Source organism: Puma concolor, chromosome E4, assembly GCF_028749965.1.
Source record: "Puma concolor isolate L17-30 chromosome E4, mPumCon1.1.hap2, whole genome shotgun sequence".
Classification (NCBI taxonomy): Eukaryota; Metazoa; Chordata; class Mammalia; order Carnivora; family Felidae; genus Puma; species Puma concolor.
This window is the reverse complement of record NC_141683.1, coordinates 123,694-147,474: the sequence shown is the minus strand read 5'-3', so window position 1 is coordinate 147,474 and position 23,781 is coordinate 123,694. Positions and strand designations below refer to the sequence as shown.

General features: G+C 52.4%; 3 protein-coding genes and 1 long non-coding RNA gene across 7 annotated transcripts; 3 read left to right on the top strand and 1 right to left on the bottom strand.

Annotated features, from left to right (window-relative positions):
* Positions 1-494: 494 nt before the first annotated feature.
* Positions 495-9,588, bottom strand: LOC147572158 (uncharacterized). Its single transcript, XR_015245965.1, has 2 exons — positions 8,449-9,588; positions 495-1,160 (listed from the first exon to the last, which is right to left on the bottom strand). It is a non-coding gene; the product is annotated as an uncharacterized LOC147572158 (long non-coding RNA).
* A 2,540-nt stretch (positions 9,589-12,128) lies between these two features.
* On the top strand, positions 12,129-14,084 carry S100A3 (S100 calcium binding protein A3). Of its 3 annotated transcripts, none has more exons than XM_086693772.1 (4): positions 12,166-12,181; positions 12,451-12,585; positions 13,240-13,385; positions 13,754-14,084. In XM_086693772.1, the coding sequence occupies exons 3-4, from the start codon at positions 13,245-13,247 to the stop codon at positions 13,916-13,918; spliced, it is 306 nt and encodes a 101-aa protein (XP_086549898.1). In that variant the 5' UTR covers positions 12,166-12,181; positions 12,451-12,585; positions 13,240-13,244; the 3' UTR covers positions 13,919-14,084. The 3 variants fall into 3 exon arrangements, with proteins under 3 accessions (XP_086549900.1, XP_086549898.1, XP_086549899.1); XM_086693773.1 differs by having other exon boundaries at positions 12,451-12,600; XM_086693774.1 differs by lacking the exon at positions 12,451-12,585 and having other exon boundaries at positions 12,129-12,181.
* A 1,328-nt stretch (positions 14,085-15,412) lies between these two features.
* S100A4 (S100 calcium binding protein A4) lies at positions 15,413-17,875 on the top strand. The gene is made up of 3 exons (XM_025915110.2): positions 15,413-15,537; positions 16,440-16,595; positions 17,578-17,875. The coding sequence occupies exons 2-3, from the start codon at positions 16,455-16,457 to the stop codon at positions 17,740-17,742; spliced, it is 306 nt and encodes a 101-aa protein (XP_025770895.1). The 5' UTR covers positions 15,413-15,537; positions 16,440-16,454; the 3' UTR covers positions 17,743-17,875.
* Positions 17,876-20,786: 2,911 nt separating this feature from the next.
* On the top strand, positions 20,787-23,366 carry S100A5 (S100 calcium binding protein A5). Of its 2 annotated transcripts, XM_086693088.1 has the most exons (3): positions 20,787-20,857; positions 21,243-21,396; positions 23,085-23,366. In XM_086693088.1, the coding sequence occupies exons 1-3, from the start codon at positions 20,802-20,804 to the stop codon at positions 23,226-23,228; spliced, it is 354 nt and encodes a 117-aa protein (XP_086549214.1). In that variant the 5' UTR covers positions 20,787-20,801; the 3' UTR covers positions 23,229-23,366. The 2 variants fall into 2 exon arrangements, with proteins under 2 accessions (XP_086549214.1, XP_025771004.2); XM_025915219.2 differs by lacking the exon at positions 20,787-20,857 and having other exon boundaries at positions 21,151-21,396.
* Positions 23,367-23,781: the final 415 nt, after the last annotated feature.

Sequence of the window (23,781 nt, the reverse complement as noted above, 5' to 3'; positions counted from 1 at the left end):
TTTTGATATTTGCTCTTAGATTGGCTCTAGTTTGAGTTCATTCTTCTTCTGTGTGTCTCTACTGAAAACTACCAGGTGCTACTTCATATCAACATCCTGATTTTTTTCTACCGTTTTCCCTAAACTTGTAGCAAGGTTGCCATCTGTTCTGCACACTGTGGTGCATCAGGTGACAGCCAAATGCTTTGCCACCTGCTAACAAAGTCACTGACTTTCCAGCGGGCAAAGGTGAGGTCCTCATATTTATTCTTTCTCTCTTCAATTAATTACACATGTTAGGCTCTCTCTCTCTCTCTTTTAGTGGCTCCCATTTCTAGTTACCAAATTCTCTACCAGTTACGACTGTATTCAGTTGTAAGGCACAGGAAACCTGACTAACAATGGCATAAAGAAATTTGCATTTAAGTGCCTTATAAAATAAGTCTGAGATTCAGAATTCAGACTCAGAGATGCTGTTCTGGCCCCCTATTGCTGCATTACATACCACCCAACACTTGGTAAATTAAAACAAATTTATTATCTCTCAAGGTTCTATAAGTAGACTGTAATCAGTCAATGGGGTTCTCATTTGGGACCTCTCATGCAGTTGAAGACAGATGTTGGGGCTGGAGTCACCAGAAAGTTCAAATTAATTCAGTTTCCAAGGTAGCTCACTCAATTACCCTGGCATTTGGCACCAGTTGTTAGCTGGGAGTCAGCTGGAATGCCTACCTGTGACCTCTCTATGTAGCTTGGGCTTCTCAGAACATGGCATCTAGGTTCTGAGAGGAAGTGTACCCAAAGTGAGCAGCCCAAGAGGCCCCAAAGGGGGCTATGAGGCTTTTTAAGATTTATCTCAGAAATCCAAGAGCGTCATTTCTGCTGCATTCTGTTGATCAAGTAAGTCATTATGCTGGCCCAGATTCAAGGAGAAGAGAATTAGGCCCCATCTTTTCATGTGAGGAGCAGTAGCATGAAGTTAACAGTGGCCATCTTTGGAGACTGTATACCATGGTCTGACTTCTAGCAACCATGTACAAAATGCAGTCACCTTCTTCCCCAAATCCACCTCATTAAGGCATCAATGTGAGGCCAAGGGGCTCGTCATCCATGTCAGGTCTGAATCTGGATGTCATCTCTGCATGTACCTCATCAAGAGTGCTTCTCCTTGACTTGAGGATCTATGAAGAACAGATTCAATACACAAAGGTGAGACAGGTAATAAATACTCCTAGTCAAAAAGAGTGGTGGTAGATTGAAGGCACAAAAGTGCCATTGGTCCATAGCAATTCTGAAATTGAGTCAGACACATGCCATCAGATTCTTGACTAGTGTCCAGTTCTGCTTCCTATAAGTGGTTCTTGGATCCACTCTCTTGGCTCTCGGTTTCATTTTCTTTAACTCTTTATTTTCTGTACGCAATGTCTGTGTTTGTAGCTAAGCGGCTTTCTCAGCCTTGGGCCTTCTGCCCAAGGAAGTCGATCACCCAAAGCTTCTTTTGTTTGAATTGTCTCTATCCCTTTCAGTCAAAGCTTATGTAATTCCTTTAAAAATGTTGTGGACTTGGGGTGCCTGGGTGGCTCAGTTGGTTAAGCCTCCGACTTCAGTTCAGGTCATGATCTCACAGTTTGTGGGTTCTGGCCCCATGTTGGGCTCTGTGCTGACAGATCAGAGCCTGGAGCCTGCTTCAGTTTTGTGTCTCCCACTCTCTTTTCCCCTCCTCCACTCATGCTTTGTCTTTCTCTCTCTCTCAAAAATAAATTTAAAAAACATTTAAAAATTTTTTAAAAAAGGAAAAAGGTTGTGGACTTCTTGTGTATCAACTTATAATTCACTTAATTAGACAAAAGCCACACTTAACAAATCTCTCTGAGACTGGTGCCTCCCTACCTTACACTGAGGAACAGGGAGCTGGGAGAAAGGCCCTCCTGTCTGAAAGGGTCTAAGAGGCACACTTCTTTCTTGCCTTGCCTTGCCTTGCCTTGCCTTTCCTTTCCTTTCCTTTCCTTTCCTTTCCTTTCCTTTCCTTTCCTCTTCTTTTCTTTTCTATCTTCTCTTATTATCTTAAATACAATTTATTGTCAAGTTAGCTAATGTACAGTGTATACAGTGTGCCCTTAGCTTCAGCAGTAGATTCCCATGATTCATCACTTATGTACAATACCCAGTGCTCATCCCAACAAGTACTCCCCTAATGCCCATCACCCACTTTCCCCTCTCCCCTGCATCCCCCACCCGCAACCTCAGTTTGTTCTCTGTATTTAAGAGTCTTTTATGGTTTGCCTCCCTCTCTGTTTGAAACAATTTTTCCTCCTTCCCTTCCTCCATGGTCTTCTGTTAAGTTTCTCAAGTTCCACATATGAGTGAAAACACATGGTATCTGTCTTTCTCTGGCTGACTTATTTCACTTAGCATAATACCCTCCAGTTCCATCCACATTGTTGCAAATGGCAAGATTTAATTCTTTCTTGTTGCCAAGTAGATTCCATTGTATATATAAACCACATCTTCTTTATCCATTCATCAGTAGATGGACATTTAGACTCTTTCCATAATTTGGCTATTATTGATAGTACTGCTATAAACATTGGGGTGCATGTGCCCCTATGCACCAGCACTTCTGTATCCTTTGGATAAATTCCTACTATTGCAATTGCTGGGTCATAGTGTAGTTCTATTTTTAATTTTTTGGGGGAACCTCCACACTGTTTTCCAGACTGGCTGCACCAGGTTGCATTCCCACCAACGATGCAAGAGGGTTCCCATTTCTCCACATCCTCTGAAATTCCACATGTATTTTCCTGAATTGTTAATTTTAGCCATTCTGACTGGTGGGAGGTGGTATCTCAGTGTGGTTTTGATTTGTATTTCCTTGATGGTGAGCCATGTTGAACATCTTTTCATGTGTCTGTTGGCCATTTGGAGGTCTTCTTTGGAAAAGCGTCTGTTTGTGTCTTCTACCCATTTCTTCACTGGATTATTTGTTTTTTGGGTGTTGTGTTTGGTAAGTTCTTTATAGATTTTGGATACCAACCCTTTATCTGATATGTCATTTGCAAATATCTTCTCCCATTTTGTCGGTTGCCTTTTAATTTTGTTTATTGTTTCCTTTCCTGTGCAGAAGTTTTTTATCTTTTTTTTTTTTTTAATTTTGTTTTCAACATTTATTTATTTTTGGGACAGAGAGAGACAGAGCATGAACGGGGGAGGGGCAGAGAGAGAGGGAGACACAGAATCGGAAACAGGCTCCAGGCTCTGAGCCATCAGCCCAGAGCCTGACGCGGGGCTCGAACTCACGGACCGCGAGATCGTGACCTGGCTGAAGTCGGACGCTTAACCGACTGCGCCACCCAGGCGCCCCGAAGTTTTTTATCTTGATCAAGTCCCAATAGTTCGTTTTTGCTTTTACTTCCCTTGCCTTTGGAGATGTGTCAAGTAAGAAGTTGCTGCGGCTGAGGTCAAAGAGGTTGTTGCCTGTTTTCTCCTGTAGGGTTTTGATGGTTTCCTGTCTCACATTTAGGTCTTCATCCATTTTGAGTTTATTTTTGTATATGGTGTAAGAAAGTGGTCCAGTTTCATTCTTCTGCATGTTGCTGTCCAGTTCTCCCAGCACCATTTGCAAAGAGACATTTTTCCATTGGATACTCTTTCCTGCTTTGTCAAAGATTAGTTGGCCATACATTTGTGGACCTAATTCTGGGTTCTCTGTTCTATTCCACTGGTCTATGTGTCTGTTGTTGTGCCAATACCATACTGTCTTGATGATTACAACTTTGTAGTAGAGACTAAAGTCCGGTATTATGATGCCTCCTGCTTTGGTTTTCCTTTTCAACATTACTTTGGCTATTTGGGGTCTTTTGTGGTTCCATACAAGTTTTAGGATTGTTCTAGCTCTGAGGAAAATGCCAGTGCAATTTTGATCGGGATTGCATTGAACGTATAGATTGCTTTGGACAGTATTGGCATTTTAACAATATTTGTTCTTCCAATCCATGAGCATGGAATGTTTTTGCATTTCTTTGTGTCTTCTTCAATTTCTTTCATAAATTTTCTATAGTTTTCAGCATATAAAGCTTTTACATCTTTGGTCAGGTTTATTCCTAGGTATTTTATGGTTCTCAGTGCAGTAGTAAATGGGACTGATTTCTTGATTTCTCTCTTTCTGTTGCTTCATTATTGGTGTATAGACATGCAACCGATTTCTGTACATTGACTTTGTATCCTGCGACTTTGCTGAATTCATGTATCAGTTCTAGCAGCTTTTTGGTGGAGTCTTTCGGGTTTTCCATGTAGAGTATCATGTCATCTGTGAAAAGTGAAAGTTTGACTTCTTTGCTAATTTAGATGGCTTTTATTTCATTTTGTTGTCTGATTGCTGAGGCTAGGACTTCCAACACTATGTGAAACAACAGTGGTGAGAGTGGACATCCCTGTCATGTTCCTGATCTCAGGGGGAAAGCTTTCAGTGTTTCCCCATTGAGGATGATATTAGCTGTGGACTTTTCTTATATGGCTTTTATGATGTTATGTTCCTTCTATCCTCACTTTCTTGAGGGTTTTTATTAATAAAGGATGCTGTATTTTGTCAAATGCTTTTTCTGCATCTATTGACAGGATCATATGGTTCTTATCCTTTCTCTTATTAATGTGATGTATCACATTGATTGATTTGCGAATATTGAAACAGCCCTGCAGCCCAGGAATGAATTCCGCTTGATCATGGTGAAAAATTCTCTTAACATGCTGTTGAATTTGATTTGCTAGTATCTTGTTGAGAATTTTTGCATCCATGTTCATCAGGGATATTGGCCTGTAATTCTCCTTTTTAGTGAGGTCTCTAGTGAGGTCTGGTTTGGGAATCCAGGTAATGCTGGCTTCAAAGAATGAGTCCACAAGTTTTCCTTCCATTTCTATTTTTTGGAACAGCTTGAGAAGAATAGGTATTAACTCTGCTTTAAATGTCACAGAATTTCCCTGGGAAGCCATTTGGTCCAGGACTCTTATTTGTTGGGAGATTTTTGATAACCGATTCAATTTCTTTGCTGATTATAGTCTGGTCACATTTTCTATTTCTTCCCATTTGAGTTTTGGTATTGTGTGGGTGTCTAAGGATTTGCCCATTTCTTCCAGGTTGTCCAGTTTGTTGGCATATAATTTTTCATAGTATTTTATATTTCCCTGATAATTGTTTGTATTTCTGAGGGATTGGTTGTAATAATTCCATTTTCGTGATTTTATCTATTTGGGTCCTCTCTCTTTTCTTTTTGAGAAGTCTGGCTTCTTTTCTTCTTTCAAAAAACCGGCTCTTAGATTCATTGATCTATTCTACTTTTTAAAAAATTCTATATTGTTTATTTCTGCTTCAATCTTTATTATTTCTCTTTTTCTGCTGGCTTTGGGGTTTCTTTGCTGCTTCTAGTTCTTTTAGGTGTGCAGTTAGGTTTTATATTAGGGATTTTCCTCGTTTCTTGAGATAGGCCTGGATTGCAATGTATTTTCCTCTTAGGACTGCCTTTTCTGCATCCCAAAGTGTTTGGACTGTTGTGTTTTCATTTTCATTTGCTTCCACATATTTTAAAATTTCTTCTCTAATTGCCTGGTTGACCCATTCATTCTTTAGTAGGGTGTTCCTTAACCTCCATGCATTTTGGAGGTTTTCCAAACTTTTTCCTGTGGTTGATTTCAAGTTTCATAGCATTGTGATGTGAAAGTGTGCATGGTATGATCTCAATTCTTTTATATTTATTGAGGGCTGTTTTGTGAGCCACTATGTGGTCTATCTTGGAGAATGTTCCATGTGCACTGGAGAAGAATGTGTATTCTGCTGCTTTTGCGTGAAAAGAGGCACACTTCTAAAATTATTAGAAGCCAACTTGTTTATCTAGATCTATGAGACTTGTCCTTAAATCTTTTTAAGTCTCTACTTTGACTTCAGTTTTTCCCTGATCTCTTTTTATTGGCAAGACCCTGGATTTGATCTTTGTCCTGAAGCCATTTATTACTTCGAGAGCCATTTGCTGGCTGTAAAGATTGTTTGGGGCCCTCTATATTTCCTTTAAAAAGACTGAGTCTTTTAGTTCATCTCTTTCTTCTCATATCATATTTTATCATAGGCATCCAGAAGAAGCAGGCACTTGTAACATTCCACCTAAACCTCTCCTTAGCTAAACCCATTAGTTCATTAGGTGCTCTTTCTGTTTTCCATATTACCATAGACAGTAATGTTCCCAGACATTCCACTGCTACATAACAGGGGTTGCTTTTCTTAGCTTCAGTAACAATTTCCTCACTGTCCTTCCAGTTATTACTACTAACCTCCTGGAGGTCCGTGTAGCTTTCAGTCATTGCCTGGTCCCAAAGCCAATGACACGTGCTTCAGGTTTTTGTAATAGCAGCATCCCACTTTTGCAGGTCTTTGATGAAAGATTCAAGGAACCACCTCATGCTAACTTTCTACACTTTTTGGGCCAATTCCTTTATCACTACATTTAGGTTTCCATTTGGTCTGCATCCCAAGGTACATCAATGGACAATTAGACCAAATATTTTGTCATTTCATAACAAGGGTCCCGGCTTTCCAGCCTGCACATATTGGGTTCTCCTGTCTCTCTGTCTTCCCTCCTCTGCTTAGCCAATTCCACATTTTAGATTCTTTTACTTTAGAACTCCAGTTTCAGATGCAAAATTGTCTATCCATTTGGAATTTATTCACCTATGAATTGCAGATAACCTGACCAATAATAGTGGCTTTAATTGTCTTATATAACAAGAAGTCTGGGGTGGGCAGTTCAGGGTTGGTTTGGGGCACTAAGTGTCTTTTCATTTTTTTTCTTTTTTCTTTGTAACCTATAGTATATATGCTTTTCCCTTCTTGCATGCTGCTTCATGATCACAAGATGGCTGCTATAGCTCCAGGTTTCACTGTCCATGTTCCAGTCTGGAAGATAGAGGAAGGGTAAGATGCAGAAATCTTTCACTGAGATTTATTTTTGAGAAGAGAGAGAGCATGAGTGGGGGAGGAGAGAGAAAGAGGGAGACACAGAATCTGAAACAGGCTCCAGGCTCTGAGCTGTCAGCACAGAGTCCGACATGGGGCTCAAACTCACGGACCGTGGGATCATGACCTGAGCCGAAGCCAGACGCTTAACCGACTGAGCCACCCAGGTGCCCCGAGACTTTGCTTTTTTATTATGCAGGAAGTACTCTCTCCAGGTATTTCCACTTGCAACTCTTTGGTCATAACAATGAAATATGATGTAATATGGCTTAGCTGAAACCAAGTAGCTTTAGCTGGGTATGTTGACACTTTGAAAGAAAAAAAGTTAAAAAAAATTAAAAAAAAATTTTTTTAAGTAGGCTTCATGCCCAGCATGGAGCCCAATGCAGGGTTGAACTCATGACCCTGAGGTCAAGACCTGACCTGAGGTCCAAAGTTGGATGCTTAACCAACTGAGCCACCCAGGCACCCCTAGGTTTTAATAATAAGGAAAGAGAGACTGGGCAGTTGCTTTCTTACTTTTCTTACTTCCATGGGAAAGTGTGATGCTTGCCAGACACTTAGAAGGAGCTCAGACTAGAGCCCCGAAGACGGAAGGGAGCTGAGGGAGAAGGTACAGGGGACAACCTGCTGGTTCTCATGCTTCTGCGTAACCATGTGTCTGGGCCAGCGAGGCAGGCTGGTCAGGCCCAGCGACAAGAAGACAGAAGCCTGCCTGCTACCATCTTGTAGGAGAGGGCCTGAGATGGAGAGAAACACTCCCACAGCTGCTCTCTCAGCCCCGTCACTAGACTCTCTCCACAGAGGAGGAAACAGGGAGGGAGCAGCGTCTGCAGTTCCTGGAGGTGTCCCTCCGCCCAGGCTCTCTGCTGGGCCTGTCGAGCACTGTCTCCTCGAGTCCTCACAACGGTTGGAAGAGGGCTGTGCTGGTAGTAACTGCACTTCCAAGAGGAGGGAATCGGGGCTGGGAGAGTCGAATAAGGAGCAGTGCTGGGACTTGACCCCGGTCTGTAAGAAAGGCCTCACGTCTACAGGACACAGGATACTGGAGTCAAAGGTCTTCCTCCCCTTCTTCTGGCTACGTCCAATGCCTTGGGGTTTGTGTGAAGGCAAGGGGACTTGGGTGATGTGAGAGTAAGTGAGATGATTCATTTTCAGAAATACCACATAAAGCTGTGCTGTCTAGTTACCAATAGGTTTACAACCTATTGGAAATATGTATGAACCCCATCCCCGCAAACAATAGAGTCCCAAACCCTTAGACATAGCACTTTCTGGTTCTTCTTCCCCTCTCCATTTTGCCGGCTTTGCAATGAGCATGAGCCAAAGAACTGGAGTTTCTGCCTCACCTCAAGGAATGTACATTTGTTCCAATCAGACTACTTTTTGTCTTATGTGGGCACAGGTGACTTCTGGGTAAGGCTGTAACCTCTGTCGTGCTCAGCCAATGAGGAACCAGGGCAGGCACTTACCTCTGTAGTGCTCAGCCAATGAGGAACCAGGGGAAGGACTTCATACTAGGAGGTAAGTTTCTGTAACTGCCCCGAGCTTGCCTGTCCATCAGACCTGCTCTTGCAAGAATGTTGGTTAAAGCCTTGCTTCACTGTGTTGTAAGTCTCCATGGTCCCTCCTTTGATTGGGTCAGTGGGTTTATTTCTCACAGGGGAGCAGAGTCCAGACCTTCTTGGTCTCTTGATTCTGAATCAAGGGGAAACCCGACTCACTTGGTGGTGGTTTGATTGCTCACGATGGATCCTGGCTTCTGCTGGGACTTAGTTTCCCATTCTTGGACTGTTTTGGCTGGTGGAGACTGGCCTCAGATGGCTGGGCATTAAATGGGGCTAATTTCTTTTGCTTCTGAGCATTTGACACACTAACAAACGCCAGACTTACCTAGCTGGTCGCAAGAATCCTCTCACAAAATCTCTGCTGAGGCAGAGCAGGAGGGTCCAGAAAATGGCACTGTTCAGAGGACCGTTGGCCAAGTTACTTCCCACCTGCTCTTGGAGCTACAGCTGGAAGGAGAGCCCCAGGAGAGCCTCACCTCCTATCGGGGATTGCTGCCGCCTCAGCCTTTGCTGTTTTGGGTCTACCCTTGACAGCCTATTGACCCTCCAAGAAAGAGGTACTGGAGTCAAAGGTGGCTTCTGAGACCGGGGAATGACTGAAATGGGGCTCCCCATGCTCCTAGCTTCAGGTCACATGATCTCTCCACCAACTCACTGCTCCCATCTGGGAAGTGGGCACAACTGGCATTGACTTGGCCATCAAAAGCGGTAGCAGGTCTAAGCCCCACAGGCTCTCCTTGGTCTCAGTTCAGACATCCCCAGCAAAGGTTTCTCTAGCTGCAGCCCCAGTAATCAAACATTCCCTCCTCACCTCCCCACAGGTGGTTTATATGATGAGAAATAACTCGCATCAGAGGGACAACAGCTCATGGCTCCGTGGGGCTCAGGGACTGGGAGTGCTTACCCTGTCCCTTGGGCCCAGATCCTTCTGGAACAAGCACTTGAATGTCCAGGTGCTCTTTATTTCTCCTTGAGGTGAAGAACCAGACACTGACCTTCAGAGGGCAATGCAATTTCCCAAGAGCCTTTCAAAGGCTGTGGTGATAATAGTGGGGGCAGTGGAGGGGGAGGAGGAGAAGGGGAGAGAAGGGGAGAGGAAGGAGAAGGGGGAGGGCATGGGGAGAGGGGGAGGGGGAGGGAGAAAAGAAGAGGGGGGAGGAGAGGAAAGGAGAGGGGGAGGGAAGGGGGGCAAGGGGAAGGGAGGGAGAAGGGAGGAGAGATGGAGGGGGAGGGGGAGGGAGAGGGAGGGGGAGGAGAGAGAGGGAGGGAAAGGGAGGGGGAGGGGACGGAGGGGAGGGGAAGGGGGACAGGGAAAGGGGAGGCAGGGAAAGGGAGGGGAGGGGAGGGTGAGGAGGGCAGGGAGAGGGGGGCAGGGAGAGGGAGGGGAAGGGGAGGGAGAGGAGGGGGAGGGTCAGTGCTGTAGAAAGTCCTTCCAGGTCAGAGGGCATCTCTCCCACACTCCCACGCACAGGTGGGGCAGAGACTCACCTTCTAGATGTGCTGCCGTCCTCAGCAGCAGGCTCCACGCCTGCATCACCAGCTGTGGTGAGGGCTCCAAGGCACAGAATCAAGTGGACCATGGAGGGTGGGGAAGGAGGAGCATCCAGGGAGCTGTGCCCGCCTCCCGGGTGAGCGCCCGCCCCTCCCCCGCAGCGGGCAAACAGGCGCAGCCTCACTCGGGGAAAGGGGCCGCGGGCTGAGGACCCCGCACTCGGTGCCAGCCCGCCACCCCCCTTTCCCTTGGCACGGATACCACCAACCTGGCCTACGTTTGTTTGTTGTCACCTGTGTCCCCCATTTGGTTGTCATCGCCACAGAGCCAGGACGAATCTGTCTTGTTTCTGAGCACACCCACGGTGCCTCAGACAGGTGACTTAAATAGTTACATGAATAATGAGTGGCTCTTAGGCCTGCCACTTGTTAGGTATGTGACCTCAGGCAAGTTACCTACCTCTCAGTTAACATCTGTGCCCTGACTATGAGCAGGCGCTGTGTGTGCGTTTTGTACACACGGACTGACGTAAGCCCCGAAGGAATCCCGTGAAGTAGCCACCATTATTACCCTTGATCCGCAACAGATAGGGACGTGAGGCCCAGAGGGGTGGGGTGACCCTGCTTCAGCTCTGCCGGCAAGGCTGGGGTATCACAGGCTGGAGTCAGTGAGTGGCCTGGAATTGGATTAGCTGCTGGTCCCCACTTCTGTCCCCCCTGCTCCTCATAACCTTGCCTATGAAACAGGGCTAATCACAGCTCTCCCTTCCCTCCCCTGCTTGTTCCCTTCACCTGCAGGGGCTGAGTCCTCAAGGAGATGATGCCCAGGCTGGGCCTGGATGCTGGGCGCCCTGGCTGAGGTCAAGGTGTCATGAGATCTGGGGCTGCCTCCACAAACAATAGGGCTTCTTTGGAGGCCTGGGTGCTGCTCTCCTCTCCCCCTTCCCGCCCTCCTCTGGGTGTTGGGCTCTCGTGCTGTGAAACAGGGAGGGGTCTCTCAGGCTGGGGCATGAGGCATGAGGGCACAGAGGCATGAGGCATGAGGGCACAGAGAAGTGATGTGGAGGGATTTCCACGTCTGATAATATGGTGCTTTGTGCCTGCTCCAGCTAAAAATAACAAAAAATGCTGGATAGAATTAAAAAATAACATGTTTCAAAGCAATGAAGAGCTCACAGGGCAGTAAGAGAACGCTGAGTCCCAGAGGTGAGCAGGACGCCAGGGCCCCTCATGCCCTGAGAGCACTGGCCCCACTAAGCCAAAAGGACCTTTGGTTTCACAGTCTGTGGAGTGAGGAAGACAGAGCCTGAAGCCCAGCGTTTGTTGAGGAGAGGAGACACAGGGGCAGCCCCCATGATGCTGGGATCCCAAAGGGCTCCACACTCCAGCTAGAGCCAGAGGAAACCCAGCCCCACCCCATCGGACCCTCCCGGAACGGAGGGCAGGACACAGACCTCAGGCTGTACGCACAGGGGGCCGTGAAGGGTCTGAGGTCACTCGCAGCACTTGGGGGCCGTGGGGGCCGCAGAGGAGTCAGCATGACCGTGGAAGGGCTCTGGTGGCAACTTGCCTTCCTCTTCCTCCAGGCCCGCTGAAGAAGGTCTCACACGGGGGAGAGCCGTTCACAGCTGAAAGTGACCAAGGACACTGATCCAGAGGCCAGCCAGGGAGGGTGTCTCATACCTCAGTGTCCTCACTTGTAAATAGGGGGTGCTAAGCAGATGTCTCCAAGATCCTCTTTGGCACAGGGGTTCCCTAGGGGTGAGGCTAAGTGTGCCCCCACTTTGCATGCTTCTAGGGTGCTTGTTCAGAGTGAAGAGGTGGGGACAGATGTGAGGGGTTAGCCTATCTCCTCCAACGGGCGCTGGAAGATCAGGGGTGGGGTGCTGCGCCCGGTCCCCAACTCTGGGGGCAGGCAATGAGGGGGTAGTGTCTGTGGCTCAGACTTGGCCTTTGATGTGTGCATGGATGGGGGGGTAGTGGGGCTGGTAATAAGGGCCGCCAGGGAAGGAGGCAGGGGAGCCCCTGGGGGCATCCTTAGCTTGACCTACTTGGGCCCCCATAATTGCTTCCTTCCTTCCATGGGAGAGTACAAATAGGGATGTCCTGTCTCTTGCCTCCTACAGCTGAAACGCCGACACCAGTGGTGAGTGCCAGCTGCTTGGGTCCTGCCCTGGATTGGGTGTTGGGCAGTTCGGGGTCTGTCTCCTGGCCCAGGTCTGGGTCTGGGGGTAGAGTGATGAGCACAGCAGGGACCAGAGAGGTGAGGGCAGTCAGATATGGTGGGCTCAGGGGTTCTTTGTACACTCAGGGGTGTGCAGAGCTGAGGTCTGCAGGGGTGGGGGCCGCGGGCTAAAAGCACTGGTGTTGGCTCCCTTTCTATGTTGTCCCCCAGCCCCCCTCTTCCTGCTGAAGCCTGAGACAGGCCAGGGCTACGCCGCTGGGAAGAGGAATCCCTCCAGTCTCCAGGCACCCAGCTTCTGAAAGATCAAGCACGGTGGCATCAGCCCGGCTGGCAGGAGCCCCGAAGGGCCGCTGAGCACCTCTGAGGTTGCTATTCCCTGGGTTTGTGGCCCTTTCCTCTACTGAGAACCCAGACACCCTGCGCCACAGGGCTGTCACAAAGGGACCGCAGCCCCCAGCCATGCGCGCCTCTCACTCCACAGGGCCCAGCAGAGGGGAATCAGGGAGAGAGCCCTGGCACTGGCAGCCGTGCTGCAGACTCCTGTCCCCTGGGGGACCGAGCAGGGAGGCCCTGGGCTCCCCTGGGAACAGCCCCGCCTCCCCTCCGGCTGTTTCCTACAGAAGGAGCTGGGATCCTTTAGGCCAGGGGGCTGTGTATCTCATGGGGTGGTTGGGGCTGAGCCCTTCCTGGGTGTCAGGGATGCCCAAAGGCAGAGAACGGGGGAGTCCTCAGGGATCCCCAGTATGGGGGTGCAGTCAGAGGACAGGGCACTCTCCCTGAGAAGTGTGCGGTGATGTTAGGGAAACGAGACCTCCGCCGGGAGAATAACAGTGGAGGCAGTAGGGGGAAAATTAGAAGGAGCCGGAGAGCTTAAGGGAGAGGGCTGCTCAGAGGAGGTGGAGCTTGTGGGGCTGGAAGCCGAGTGGAGATGAAGACAGGACTGGGAGCAGACCCTGGGAAGCGCAGAGGGCAGAGGTGCCCTGGGCCTCTGGTGTGAGTCAGCCCTTGTTCTCCCACAGTGAGGATGGCCACACCTCTGGAGCAGGCGTTGGCTACAGTCGTGAGCACCTTCCGGAAATACGCGGAGCTCTCTGGGGGCAAGCACGGGCTCTGCCAGGCAGGGCTCAAGGAGCTGCTACAGAAGGAGCTGCCCACCTGGACCCCGGTGAGCCCCCTGGGGGCCCCGGCTGCAGGGCAGCGCTGCCTGGACTCTGCAGAGGCAGAGCTGGGGACAAGCCCCCGGCAGGTGGGGTACAGGCGAGGCTGTGGGCCCCTGAGTTCTCATCCGTGTTTCGGGAAGACAGTCACTGGACCTGCTGCTTTGCAGGGCTGCTGGGAGGACTGATTCACAGCACCGTGGAGAGTTCCTGACACATAGTAGGCACTCAGCAGCCAGCAGGGGGGTCTGAGAAGGAGGGTTCAGGGGGCACTGAGGTTCAGGGGAGGTGTGGGACCACCCAGGAGGGGAGGGTGGGGTGGTGGCACGCTCTGTCCTCAGCCTTGCCCCCCCCCCCCCCGCGCCCCACTGCACAGATGGGGCTCCGAGAGTGTGACTACAGTGCATTCATGAGCGTCCTGGACACCGACAAGGACTGCAAGGTGGACTTTGTGGAGTACGTGCGCTCCCTGGCCTGCCTCTGCACTTTCTGCCACGACTACTTCGAGGACGTGACCCCTGTGACCCCCTGCTCCCAGTAGGCTCTGCTCCTGAGGACAGGGGTCTGCTCGGGCAGGACCTGTCCCCCCACCCCCGTCCTGCACCTCCAGCATCCCAGCTAGAGAGTCACAGAGCTGCTGCCCCCTCCCACGGCCGTGACTGTGGTGGGGAAGGGCACATTCAACCCCTAATAAAGTGCTGGTGTCACTTGGTCTGGTTTGCTTCTTCTGGGAGGACAGCCGGGGCCTGGGGCAGTCTTCCCTTCTCTCTGGTCTCAGGGCAGGCGTCAGCTTGGCAGCAGCCTGGTCTCCAGCTCTGGCAAGAGCGGTGGGGTCAATACAAGGACAGCGTCCAGGGGCTTTGGGGGGTTCTCTTTCTCCATCTCTCTGGGGTCTTTGGAGGACAGCTGTGCTCACCACTGTACCACCAACACTCTCTGGGGTCTTTGAAGAAGAAGCTCCCTTGGGCTGCCAAGGAGGACGCCAGGGCATCCGTTCCCTGGGGACAGAGCTCAGTCCTCTGTGAGGCCGCTCTGAGGAGGAGGGTAGGGGTGGGGCTTAGGGGTGCGGTGGGATTGTCCCTGCCTGGCTGTGGGAGTCCAGAGAGCAGAACTAATAGGATTAGGGTGTCTGAGGTCTGACTGGGGTACTGCTCCTGGCCAGGGAGGTGTGCCGTGCCCTGCATTGGAGGGGGAAGGGGACGCCTGGAGACAGACCCCGCCCCTGAGGCTGTAGCCACGTGAAGGTCAATTCGGGTTCGTACCGCACTGAGAAGCTGACCCCGTTCCCTGCCTTCCTTGTTTTGTGGGATTGCTCCTTTAACTTTGCACCCCACCGTGCATGCTTCACCTTAACACCATCCCAACTCCAGATGCCCCCTCCCCACCACTCTGGGTAGCTGCAGTCCACCCCTGAGCCCTGCACCTGGCTCCCACTCCATCACCGCCTCAGCCAGGACCTTCGTCCACTGACATGCCTGGGATGGTCCCAGCAGTGACTTTGGGTGTTGGCCTGTTCCTCCTCCAGACTCCCAGCTGCTGCCCTGGGCCTCACTCAGCATGTCAGAGAACCCTCTAGAGAGGGGAAAGGCAGCACGAGCACTGAGCCTGGGTGCCCCCCCCCCCCCCCATAGTTCCCGGGCAGCCACATTTCTAGGGCAAATTTTGTTTAAGGCTTTATTTAATTTATTCTTTTAAGCAGGCTCCACGCCCAGTGTGGGATCACACAACCCCGAGATCGAGAGCGGCACACTCTACCATCTGAGCCAGCCGGGCGCATTTCCAGGGCAATGTCTCACTCACCACCCTGTACCCCCTATTCTAGGTGCCCAGTGGGACCACTTCCTCCCTGGCCCCCACACCCACGGCACAGACTTCTTCTGGCTCCTGAAAACTCAGGTTGTGCTGGGCCACTGGGGGGGGTGCCCACTCTCCTGAGAGCCCTGCCTGTGTGGGCTCCCCATTGTCCAGTGTGCCAACCCAGGGCAGGGAGCTGGGTTTCCAGCAGGGCTGGTGGAGGGGCCGCAGGAGGACTGTCTCTCCCTCTTCCCCAACCCCTGCCATGGGCAGGGCCTGGCCAGGGTATAAATAGCACAGACCGCTGGGCTCTCCCCACTCTTCCTCTCTTCTCACCCTCTCTTCTCGTCTCTTCCTCTTGGCCTGGTGAGTCGTGGCCTCCCAACTAGCACACAAGGGTGTCAGGCCGAGGCTGGGGCAGGACACAAGGGTGTCAGGCCGAGGCTGGGGCAGGCTGGGCAGAAGGAGCGGCTGGTGGGGGCCAGGTGTGCTAAATGGGTCCAGTGTGAGATTCCGATGTGGAGGCCCTGGGGTGTGTGTGTGGATGTGCGTGCACATGTGTGCCTGCATGTGCAAGAGGGAAAAAAACACACACACAAAAAAGAAGTGCAGGTGGCTGGATCTGACCTAGCTGAGCGGTACTGAGATGCTGGCTTTTGCACATGCTGTTGCTGTAGTATGTGATGGTGTGTGTGTGGCATGTGGGTGTGCACATCGGCTTGTGTTTGCTGGTTGCACAAGCCTGTGTGTACACACTCGAGTGTGGGGAGCCAAGTGAAGGCAACTGTGGCCGTTTGTCTGGTCGTGTCCTCTGAGCTTCTGCCCTGCACCCGGCAGCCCAGCCAGAGGCAGCTCGCCTCCCCTCCCCTCCCCTGCATCCCTGCCCCCGCCACTTCACCCTGCCCTTCCCTACTCTAGGGCTTGGTCGCTGGTTTTTTCCGCTGCAGGCCCCTGGGCAGGCCTCCAGCAGCACCAGGGTGCGGCTGCTGTGGTCACGGGAGGCCCGAGTGAGGGGTGGAGCCGTCTGTTCGAGAGGCCCAGCCTGAGGGAGGCTGGGGAGTTTGCTGCCTGAAGCATCCGCTTCCCACTGTGCACCTTCCCCACCAGGAGCTGAGCCCCACCGTTCTGGGGTCCTCCTCTGGTGGCAGCAGAGTGTCATCAAGTGCTCCCTGAGGGATGGGAGTGGGATGAGACATTCTGACATTCTGAACACAAAGTTGAGGGTGCGGATGGGGAAGATAAGGGTGTCTCTGGGACCCTGTCCTCAGATCCTGACTGCCACCATGGCGTACCCCCTGGAGAAGGCTCTGGATGTGATGGTGTCCACCTTCCACAAATACTCTGGCAAGGAGGGTGACAAGTTCAAGCTCAACAAGTCAGAGCTAAAGGAGCTGCTGACCCGGGAGCTGCCCAGCTTCTTAGGGGTGAGTGGCCACTGCCTGGGAGTAGGCCCCATGTGCCCCCTTCCCCACAGAGGAGGGGCAAGGCCTGGGTGGGGGCTGTAGCCACAGCAGGCATCTGTCACCGAGATGGGGAAGTTGGGGCAGAGAGCTTGCCCTGACGGCTTGGTTGGAAACACACTGAGCACCTACCACTCTCTTCCTAGAGCCCAGCAGGAAGAGGGCTGGGAATGAACAGGTAGGTTGCGGACCAGACTCTGCCAGGTGCTTTGCACAGCTTAACTGAAGGGAAACAAAAGCTCAGAGAGGCTAAATAACTTCCCAAGGTAGGCAGAGTGCAAAGCCGAGACCCGCGAGTCAGGACTGTCCTGTTGCCATCAGTCCAGCAATGAACAATTTTTGAGTCTGGCTTGTGAATGTGAAGACACAGTTATGGAGACACATGCTTACTGAGCCCCCCTGCCCCCGCCCCCAGCAATCACAGATCCCATCTATATCAAACTTTATGCAGTTTATGCGTTAATTTCTAGGTGCCTGAGTAGCTCAGTAGGTCAAGCATCTGACTCTTGATTTCAGCTCGGTCATGATCTCATGGTTTGAGGGTTCAAACTCCGCATTGGGCTCCGTGCTGAGTGTGGAGTCTGGTTGTTATTCTCTCTCTCCCTCGGCCCCTCCCCCCACTTGTGGTGTTCCCCCCCCCCCCCCAATAAACAAATAAACATTGTACATTTACTTTCGTGACTATTGTCTGACTGGATTCTTGAAACAACCTTGGGGAAGACACCGCGGTCCCCCTCTCCAGCTGCACCCAGGTACTCAGACTTCCTCACCCCTCGGGTTGACCTTCTGTGGCCCCAGCTTAGCCCCTGAGAGCCCAGAGCAGAGCACCCGGGGCAGGCCTCCTGGGAGTGGCTGCATTCCCGTGCCCCCATCTGGAGATGGAACCCTGGTCTGCACTCGGCTGCATCCAGGCTTTGTGGTTCTACCTGTCGCCTCTTCCTTGCAGAAAAGGACGGATGATGCGGCCTTTCAGAGACTGATGAGCAACTTGGACAGCAACAAGGACAATGAAGTGGACTTCCAGGAGTACTGTGTCTTCCTGTCCTGTGTCGCCATGATGTGCAACGAGTTCTTTGAAGGCTTCCCGGATAAGCAGCCCCGGAAGAAGTGAATGCCCGTCATGCGGGTGGGGGGCCTGCCAGCTGGGGTCTCGCCTGTTGGCAGTGGCCACAGGGCCTCACCCTGGCTCCAGCAGGTGTGTGCACGATGTGGATAAGTTCAATAAAGATTCTTGGAAGCTTTGAGGCTGACGGTCTGAGACTCTGAGTATGGGTGGGAGTTGAGGGGCATGTGGGGGTGGGGAGCCCTGGCTGTTGGCAGCTGTTTTGTGCGGAGCCAACTAGTGACGGAAGGAAGGGGTGAGTGGAAGGGCGTCCATGTGTATGTGTGCGTGATGGAATTGACTAAGGGGCCGAGGGCAAGGAAAAAACCCTCTAAGACTTGGAACACCCCGGCTGGGGGATCTTGACCAGCACACTGTCTCCTCCCACCCCAGCCTCACCTCTGGAGGGACTGAAGGTCACATCTGCTCCTGGCTGGGGTCTGGAATGGAGTTTGGGCATGCCTGGGTCGGGGGGCGGGGGGAGGGCTGAATCAGGGGGGCCCTGCCCTGCCAGGCCCTGCCACCCTTGGGAGGCCACACCATTGCAGCAGGCTGCGGATATCACCCTCTCAACCTTTGTTCCTGCCCCCAAAACCGTGGGCCGAGGGCTGTTATCACTTAGGATCCTGGTCCTTCAGAGAAGGACAGAGGGCCTCAAAGGGGCGACAGGAGGGTGGAAGTGAGGGGGTTGGGGGGTGACCATAATTTTGGAGATGAAATTCCAGACACGTGATCTGATAAATGAAATGGGAATTTTCCTTCCCCCAGAAAATATCCGTCATGATGTTCCTTCCCTTCGGATTAAAGGCTGGTGGGTAACTGACCCCACACTGCTGGCCGCCTGGGTGGTCTGGGGGCCTTTCAGAAGGAGGCGGATAAAGGTCGCGTCCAGCAACAGGGGATTTTGGTTTTCTCAACCTTTCAAGCTTCCCCTTCTCATTACATTATGTTTTTCTCTCAAGTGTCAGAGGAGAGGGGCAGGTGACTCAGATGTTCCCTGAGTGTGACTGCAGAGGCCCGGGTAGGATTTTGGTCCAGGAAGAAGCCTGCCTCCTCCCCTTCTGTCTCCCCCTGGCTGCCGTCTGCCCTCCGGGGAGCCTTCTCCTGCATCATCTCTCTGCTTCGGAAACTCCTGTTGCTCAGCGACCAGTCCCTGTGGCCTCTCCAGGCCTGCCAGCTGGGGCGGGGGTGGGGGGGGGTGGGGGCAGCGAGGAACACCCAGGCAGGCCAGGGGGAGGCTGTGGCACCCACAGGCGCGAGCCCCTAATCGGCCAGCTCTGCTCTCAGAGAGAGAGAGGGAGAACAGAGGGGAGAACGATGTCCCTCCTGCGATTCAGGCAGCTCCCCCTGACTCTTGCCCCATTCATTCCTGCACCCTGAACCTGCAGCCTCAATCCGCAGGCTCTACCCATCACTGGGCCCTAACTCTTCCTGGGTCCCTTCCCTGTCCCTGATTCTAAGTCTCTGAAATTCTCTCCCACGAACACGAGTGAGGTTTAGAAGAAATCATTCATTTAAAAGCCCTTTAAAAACCTTAGGCTCCAGGGGCGCCTGGGTGGTGCAGTCGGTTAAGCGTCCGACTTCAGCCAGGTCACGATCTCGCGGTCCGTGAGTTCGAGCCCTGCATCAGGCTCTGGGCTGATGGCTCAGAGCCTGGAGCCTGTTTCCGATTCTGTGTCTCCCTCTCTCTCTGCCCCTCCCCCGTTCATGCTCTGTCTCTCTCTGTCCCAAAAATAAATAAACGTTGAAAAAAAAAAAATAAAAACCTTAGGCTCCATACTTGCTAATGACCTTGACCCCGCCCTTGGCAGGAAACATCTTCCCTTCTGATCCATCTCAAGGTGTATCTGCTCTGCTCCTGGTGTGGGTGGGAGGGCCCCAATGTGGAGAGTGACTAGGGCATGAGGAGATACGCTGTTTTTGGCCCATGCTTCCTGGGTCTTTTTTCCAGGGATTTTGGTTTCTCTTCCATCCTGCTGTCCCATCAGATTGTGAGTGGTGATCTGTGGTTGGGAAAACAAAGTTTCTGGGACTGACGATGTGTGTGCCATGATGAACCCTACATGCTCCCTTCCCCTCTGTTTGGAAACCAGGAAGGTACTGGCAGAGGGGTTTCTCCCCAGCCCCATCCCAAGAGGCTCTGACTCCGGCCTTCTTAGGTCCCTGCCTTTCTCATTGGCTCTTTCCTTCCCCTGGTTTCCTGGGGACCAGAGCAAGGGAATAAAGGCAGGGAGTAGTGGGAGGGGGACTGTTTCTGCTGTTGTCTGCCCTCTCCTTTCCTGGTGAGTCCTTCCTTCTCACCTCCTTGCTCATCCGTACGGTGGGGCAAGCTGGGCGTAGAGGCCAGTGGGTGACAGGCTGTGGTGACCACCAGCAAGGAAGACCTGGCCTGATGAGTGGGCATGTGCTCAGGAGGGAAGGCGGAGCCTGGAATCGTGGCTGTCAGAGTTTCTGGAGAAGTGGCTCTGGGCACCGAGGTGTGATCAGAACCGCCAGGATGCTGTTGCAGACGCCCAGAGGCCCTTCCCTCCGCTGTGGTCCTGGCTGAGTCTCCTGGAGCTGGGGAGAGGCTGAGGTTTTGGGGTGGTAAGAGGTGAATGACAGATCCAGTTCAAGAATCAAAAGGTGGGCTTTGGGCTGAAGGCAAGAGCCAGCTGCCTCCTCCTTCTTGCTCTGGACTCCACACAGATTTACCTGGCGTCCCCAGGTTCCTTGGGTGTTGTCCCTTTCTTCAAGTCTGGTGGGGAGTGGTTTTCAAGTCTGAGTCATGGGAGCTCCAGCTGCCGCTTCCCCTGGTGGGCATGACAATGCTGAGGGACACAGGGGACCCATTCAAACCCAACCTCTGGATCCAGCTTTCAGAGTGATCCTGGAGATTTCAACAGTGCCCGCCCGCCCCTGCCCCACTGTTGGTCTGTGTGTGCAGTTCTCAGGGCCAGAGACTGGAGACCAGCTGGACAAGTCGGATGACCTCTCCCCAGTGTCCTGCTGAGATATTATCTCCCAGTTCCAGCCCCAGCCCCCTCCAAACTCTGGACTCTCTCTTTGCCCTGTCCTCCACTTCTATAATGGGACACTCCCCACTAACAGGTGATTCAGGCACCCAGGCCAAGGAGGGTGATTAGGGTGAGGGCTGCCTCTGACAAACAAGTGCCCAAGCTAGATGGGCCAGGGACCCTTCTCAACTCCATCATCTGCCTCCAGTTCATCTTCTGGGGAAGTCCTCTTGTCACCTGCCCCTAGAGCGCTCTTCCAGCATCTCCTAAGCAGGAGAGTGCGTAGGCTCCTTTGGGGGATGGTTAGTCTCATCGTCCCGGCTCTTCCAAGTTTGCCTTGGGTCTCATTACAACCTTCCCTGGCACATTTGGGTCCATTTGTTGGTAGATTTCTGTCTCATCCAGGGTTCCAGTTTCTGGTCCTTTAGAGAAAGCCTTGGGGCTGGGCTGGTGATGGGGAAGCAGAAGGTCCGGCTTCCGGAGGATGGTGATCCTCTCCTCCCCCTTCACCCTCCAGAGCCACACACTGATGGAGACACCTCTTGAGAAGGCCCTGACCACTATGGTCACCACTTTCCACAAATATTCGGGGAGAGAAGGCAGCAAACTGACCCTGAGCAGGAAGGAACTCAAGGAGCTGATCAAGAAGGAGCTGTGTCTTGGAGAGGTAGGTGACCTCACCCCCACCCCAAAGCCCGAGTGCTTCCTGTGTACATCATGGGGGAGGAGGAAAGAAGGGGAAGCACCATACCACTGTCAAGGGCTCCCCTCCTGTGATGTTGGAAGCCCAAACTACAGGGACACACATCCGCCCTCCAAGTGCTCTAGTCTCAGCCAGGAGCAGGATAGCTCAAGGGAACCATCAGAGACCTAAAGCAGAGTGTGGACATCTTGGGCCAACAGATGCAAGAGCTCTATGCTGGGAGATGAGTTGTGTTTCACTGGGAAGGAGGAAGGGTGGTGTCCAGAGGGTGCATTACATTCCGTGTGAAAGTTTAGAAGTCAGAGAGCCTTCTGTGTTGAGGCCAGGCCCAGGCAGCCATGGAAGAGCCTTTGAGAGGGATCATGGGGGATGAGGGGCGTGGGTGTCCAGCTCGAGCTGGGTTCAGCTCAAGGCCAGGGCCTGCACCTGACTCTCCATGTCTCCAGGACTCCCAGCTGGCACTGACACAGGGACAAAAGGGGTCATTCTGCTAGTTGTGACACAAGGTTGGAAGGAGACAGATTGCTTCTTGCCAGATGGTGAAGGTGGGAGGTAGCTGACCAGGGTGGGTGGGAGTGAAGGCCTATGAGGAAATTACTATATTATTTTTACAGTTAAAAAAAATGGAGGCTCAGAAACATGATCCAACTTGTCCGAGGACACTAGTGAGAGGCGAGTACTCTCTTTTTCCTTGAAAATCCAGGGTGGGGTCCTTTCTGGTCACATCCTGAACCTTGGTGGACCTCCCCAGAGAGACTCTCTCTGAGTTTGGCCCTTTGGGCAGCGACTGGAGCAGGTGTGGGTATCACTGAGCCTGCCCTCTGCTTTCCCGCCAGGTTGTCTGCATCCTGGAGTTAATGAGGGCAAAGGAAGGGGCATGGGTCCCTTAGGGGTTAATTACAGGGGGACAGAAGCCCTGGGGGAAGGCCTAACTTTAACGGGAGCCCAGACTGGGGACAAGGATCTCGTCACAGAGAGGCTGTTTCCATCTCCATTTGTCCTGATGTCTGTCTCCCGTGGGAAAGCGGGAGCTGGGGGCAGTGAAGAGGGGAGGGCAGAGTGTGTCTCTATTTTCTTCCTGTCCCACCTGAGGGCCCTGTCTCCACCCTCTTGGCGGAACAGGGCTGGGAGAGCAAGGGACCGGACAGGGTGTAGCTGAGCCAGGGACTCCAGTCCACACGGCTGGGCTGCAGGCTCTCCCCGCAAGGGAAGGCTGGGGCGGCCGCTCAGATCCAGCACGTTGATCTCAGGACGTGTTGTCCGGGTCCGTCCTCGACTATCCTCTATGGGGTAAGCCTGAGACTTGGATCATGCTCAGTACCACGTGGTCACCAAGACATTTCTGCTAGACATTGTATAAAATCTAGAGACTGTTTCTTTGGATGGTGGAAAGTGTTGTGGAAAAGGGAGGCTGGACGGGCTTTCCTACTGACATTTGCTTAGATTCAGGAGTCAGACCACTGAACCCTTGCATGGTTCCAGGCCTGTGCTGGGTGTGGGCTGGGGCAGTCTGGGGGTCGAGATGTTCAGAGTGCTGCTGACCCTGCTGAGGGTCACCCTGAGGCTACCCCGAGGGGGTGGGTGGCACAGTGCAGTGGTGAGGCAAGGCTGGGCAGGGTGGCTGACCGGACCCTCTCTCTGGGCTCTCTAAGAAGATGAAGGAGAGCAGCATTGATGACCTGATGAAGAGCTTGGACAAGAACCGTGACCAGGAGATCGACTTCAAGGAGTACTCAGTGTTCCTGACCACTCTGTGCATGGCCTACAATGACTTCTTCCTGGAGGACAGCAAGTGACCAGAGCTCAGCCCCTTGCCCGTGGCCTCTGTAGCTCCTCTCACAGACCCTCTGTGGACCCTTGCCCTCCTCTCCCTTCCGGACAGACCCTGCTTCGGCCTTCCCTTCTGGCAGGGGAAATAAAAATGTTTGATTCCAGGCTGGTTTTGAAGATATCTTGTCCACCTGGGTTGGGGGTGTGTGGCACAAGGCAGAGCTTCTCTTCCAGGGGGTTGAGAGCCTCTGGGGTTAAGGTCCTGGGCTCCGCCCCTACTTCCTGCCCTCCTTCAGTGTGGATGTCACTGAGTTTACTGGGCTTCCAGAAAATGGGGAAGTTGGGCCAGGTTTTCACTCGCTTCCAAGAGAAAGCTAAGGGAAGAGCTTGGGGAGGGGCGGGGTGGGGGTGGGGGAGGCTGGGGTGTGGCTCCTGAGTGCAGCGGTGGGCAAGCCAGTCCGAGGCCACAGGAGGCCACCCTGACAACACCCTTGCCAGCCCCCTTTACGTCTCCCCCAATTCCCCCTCAGCAGCAAGCTCCTCCCCCCTCCCCCCCCCCCCCAATCTGTGGGGTCCAGT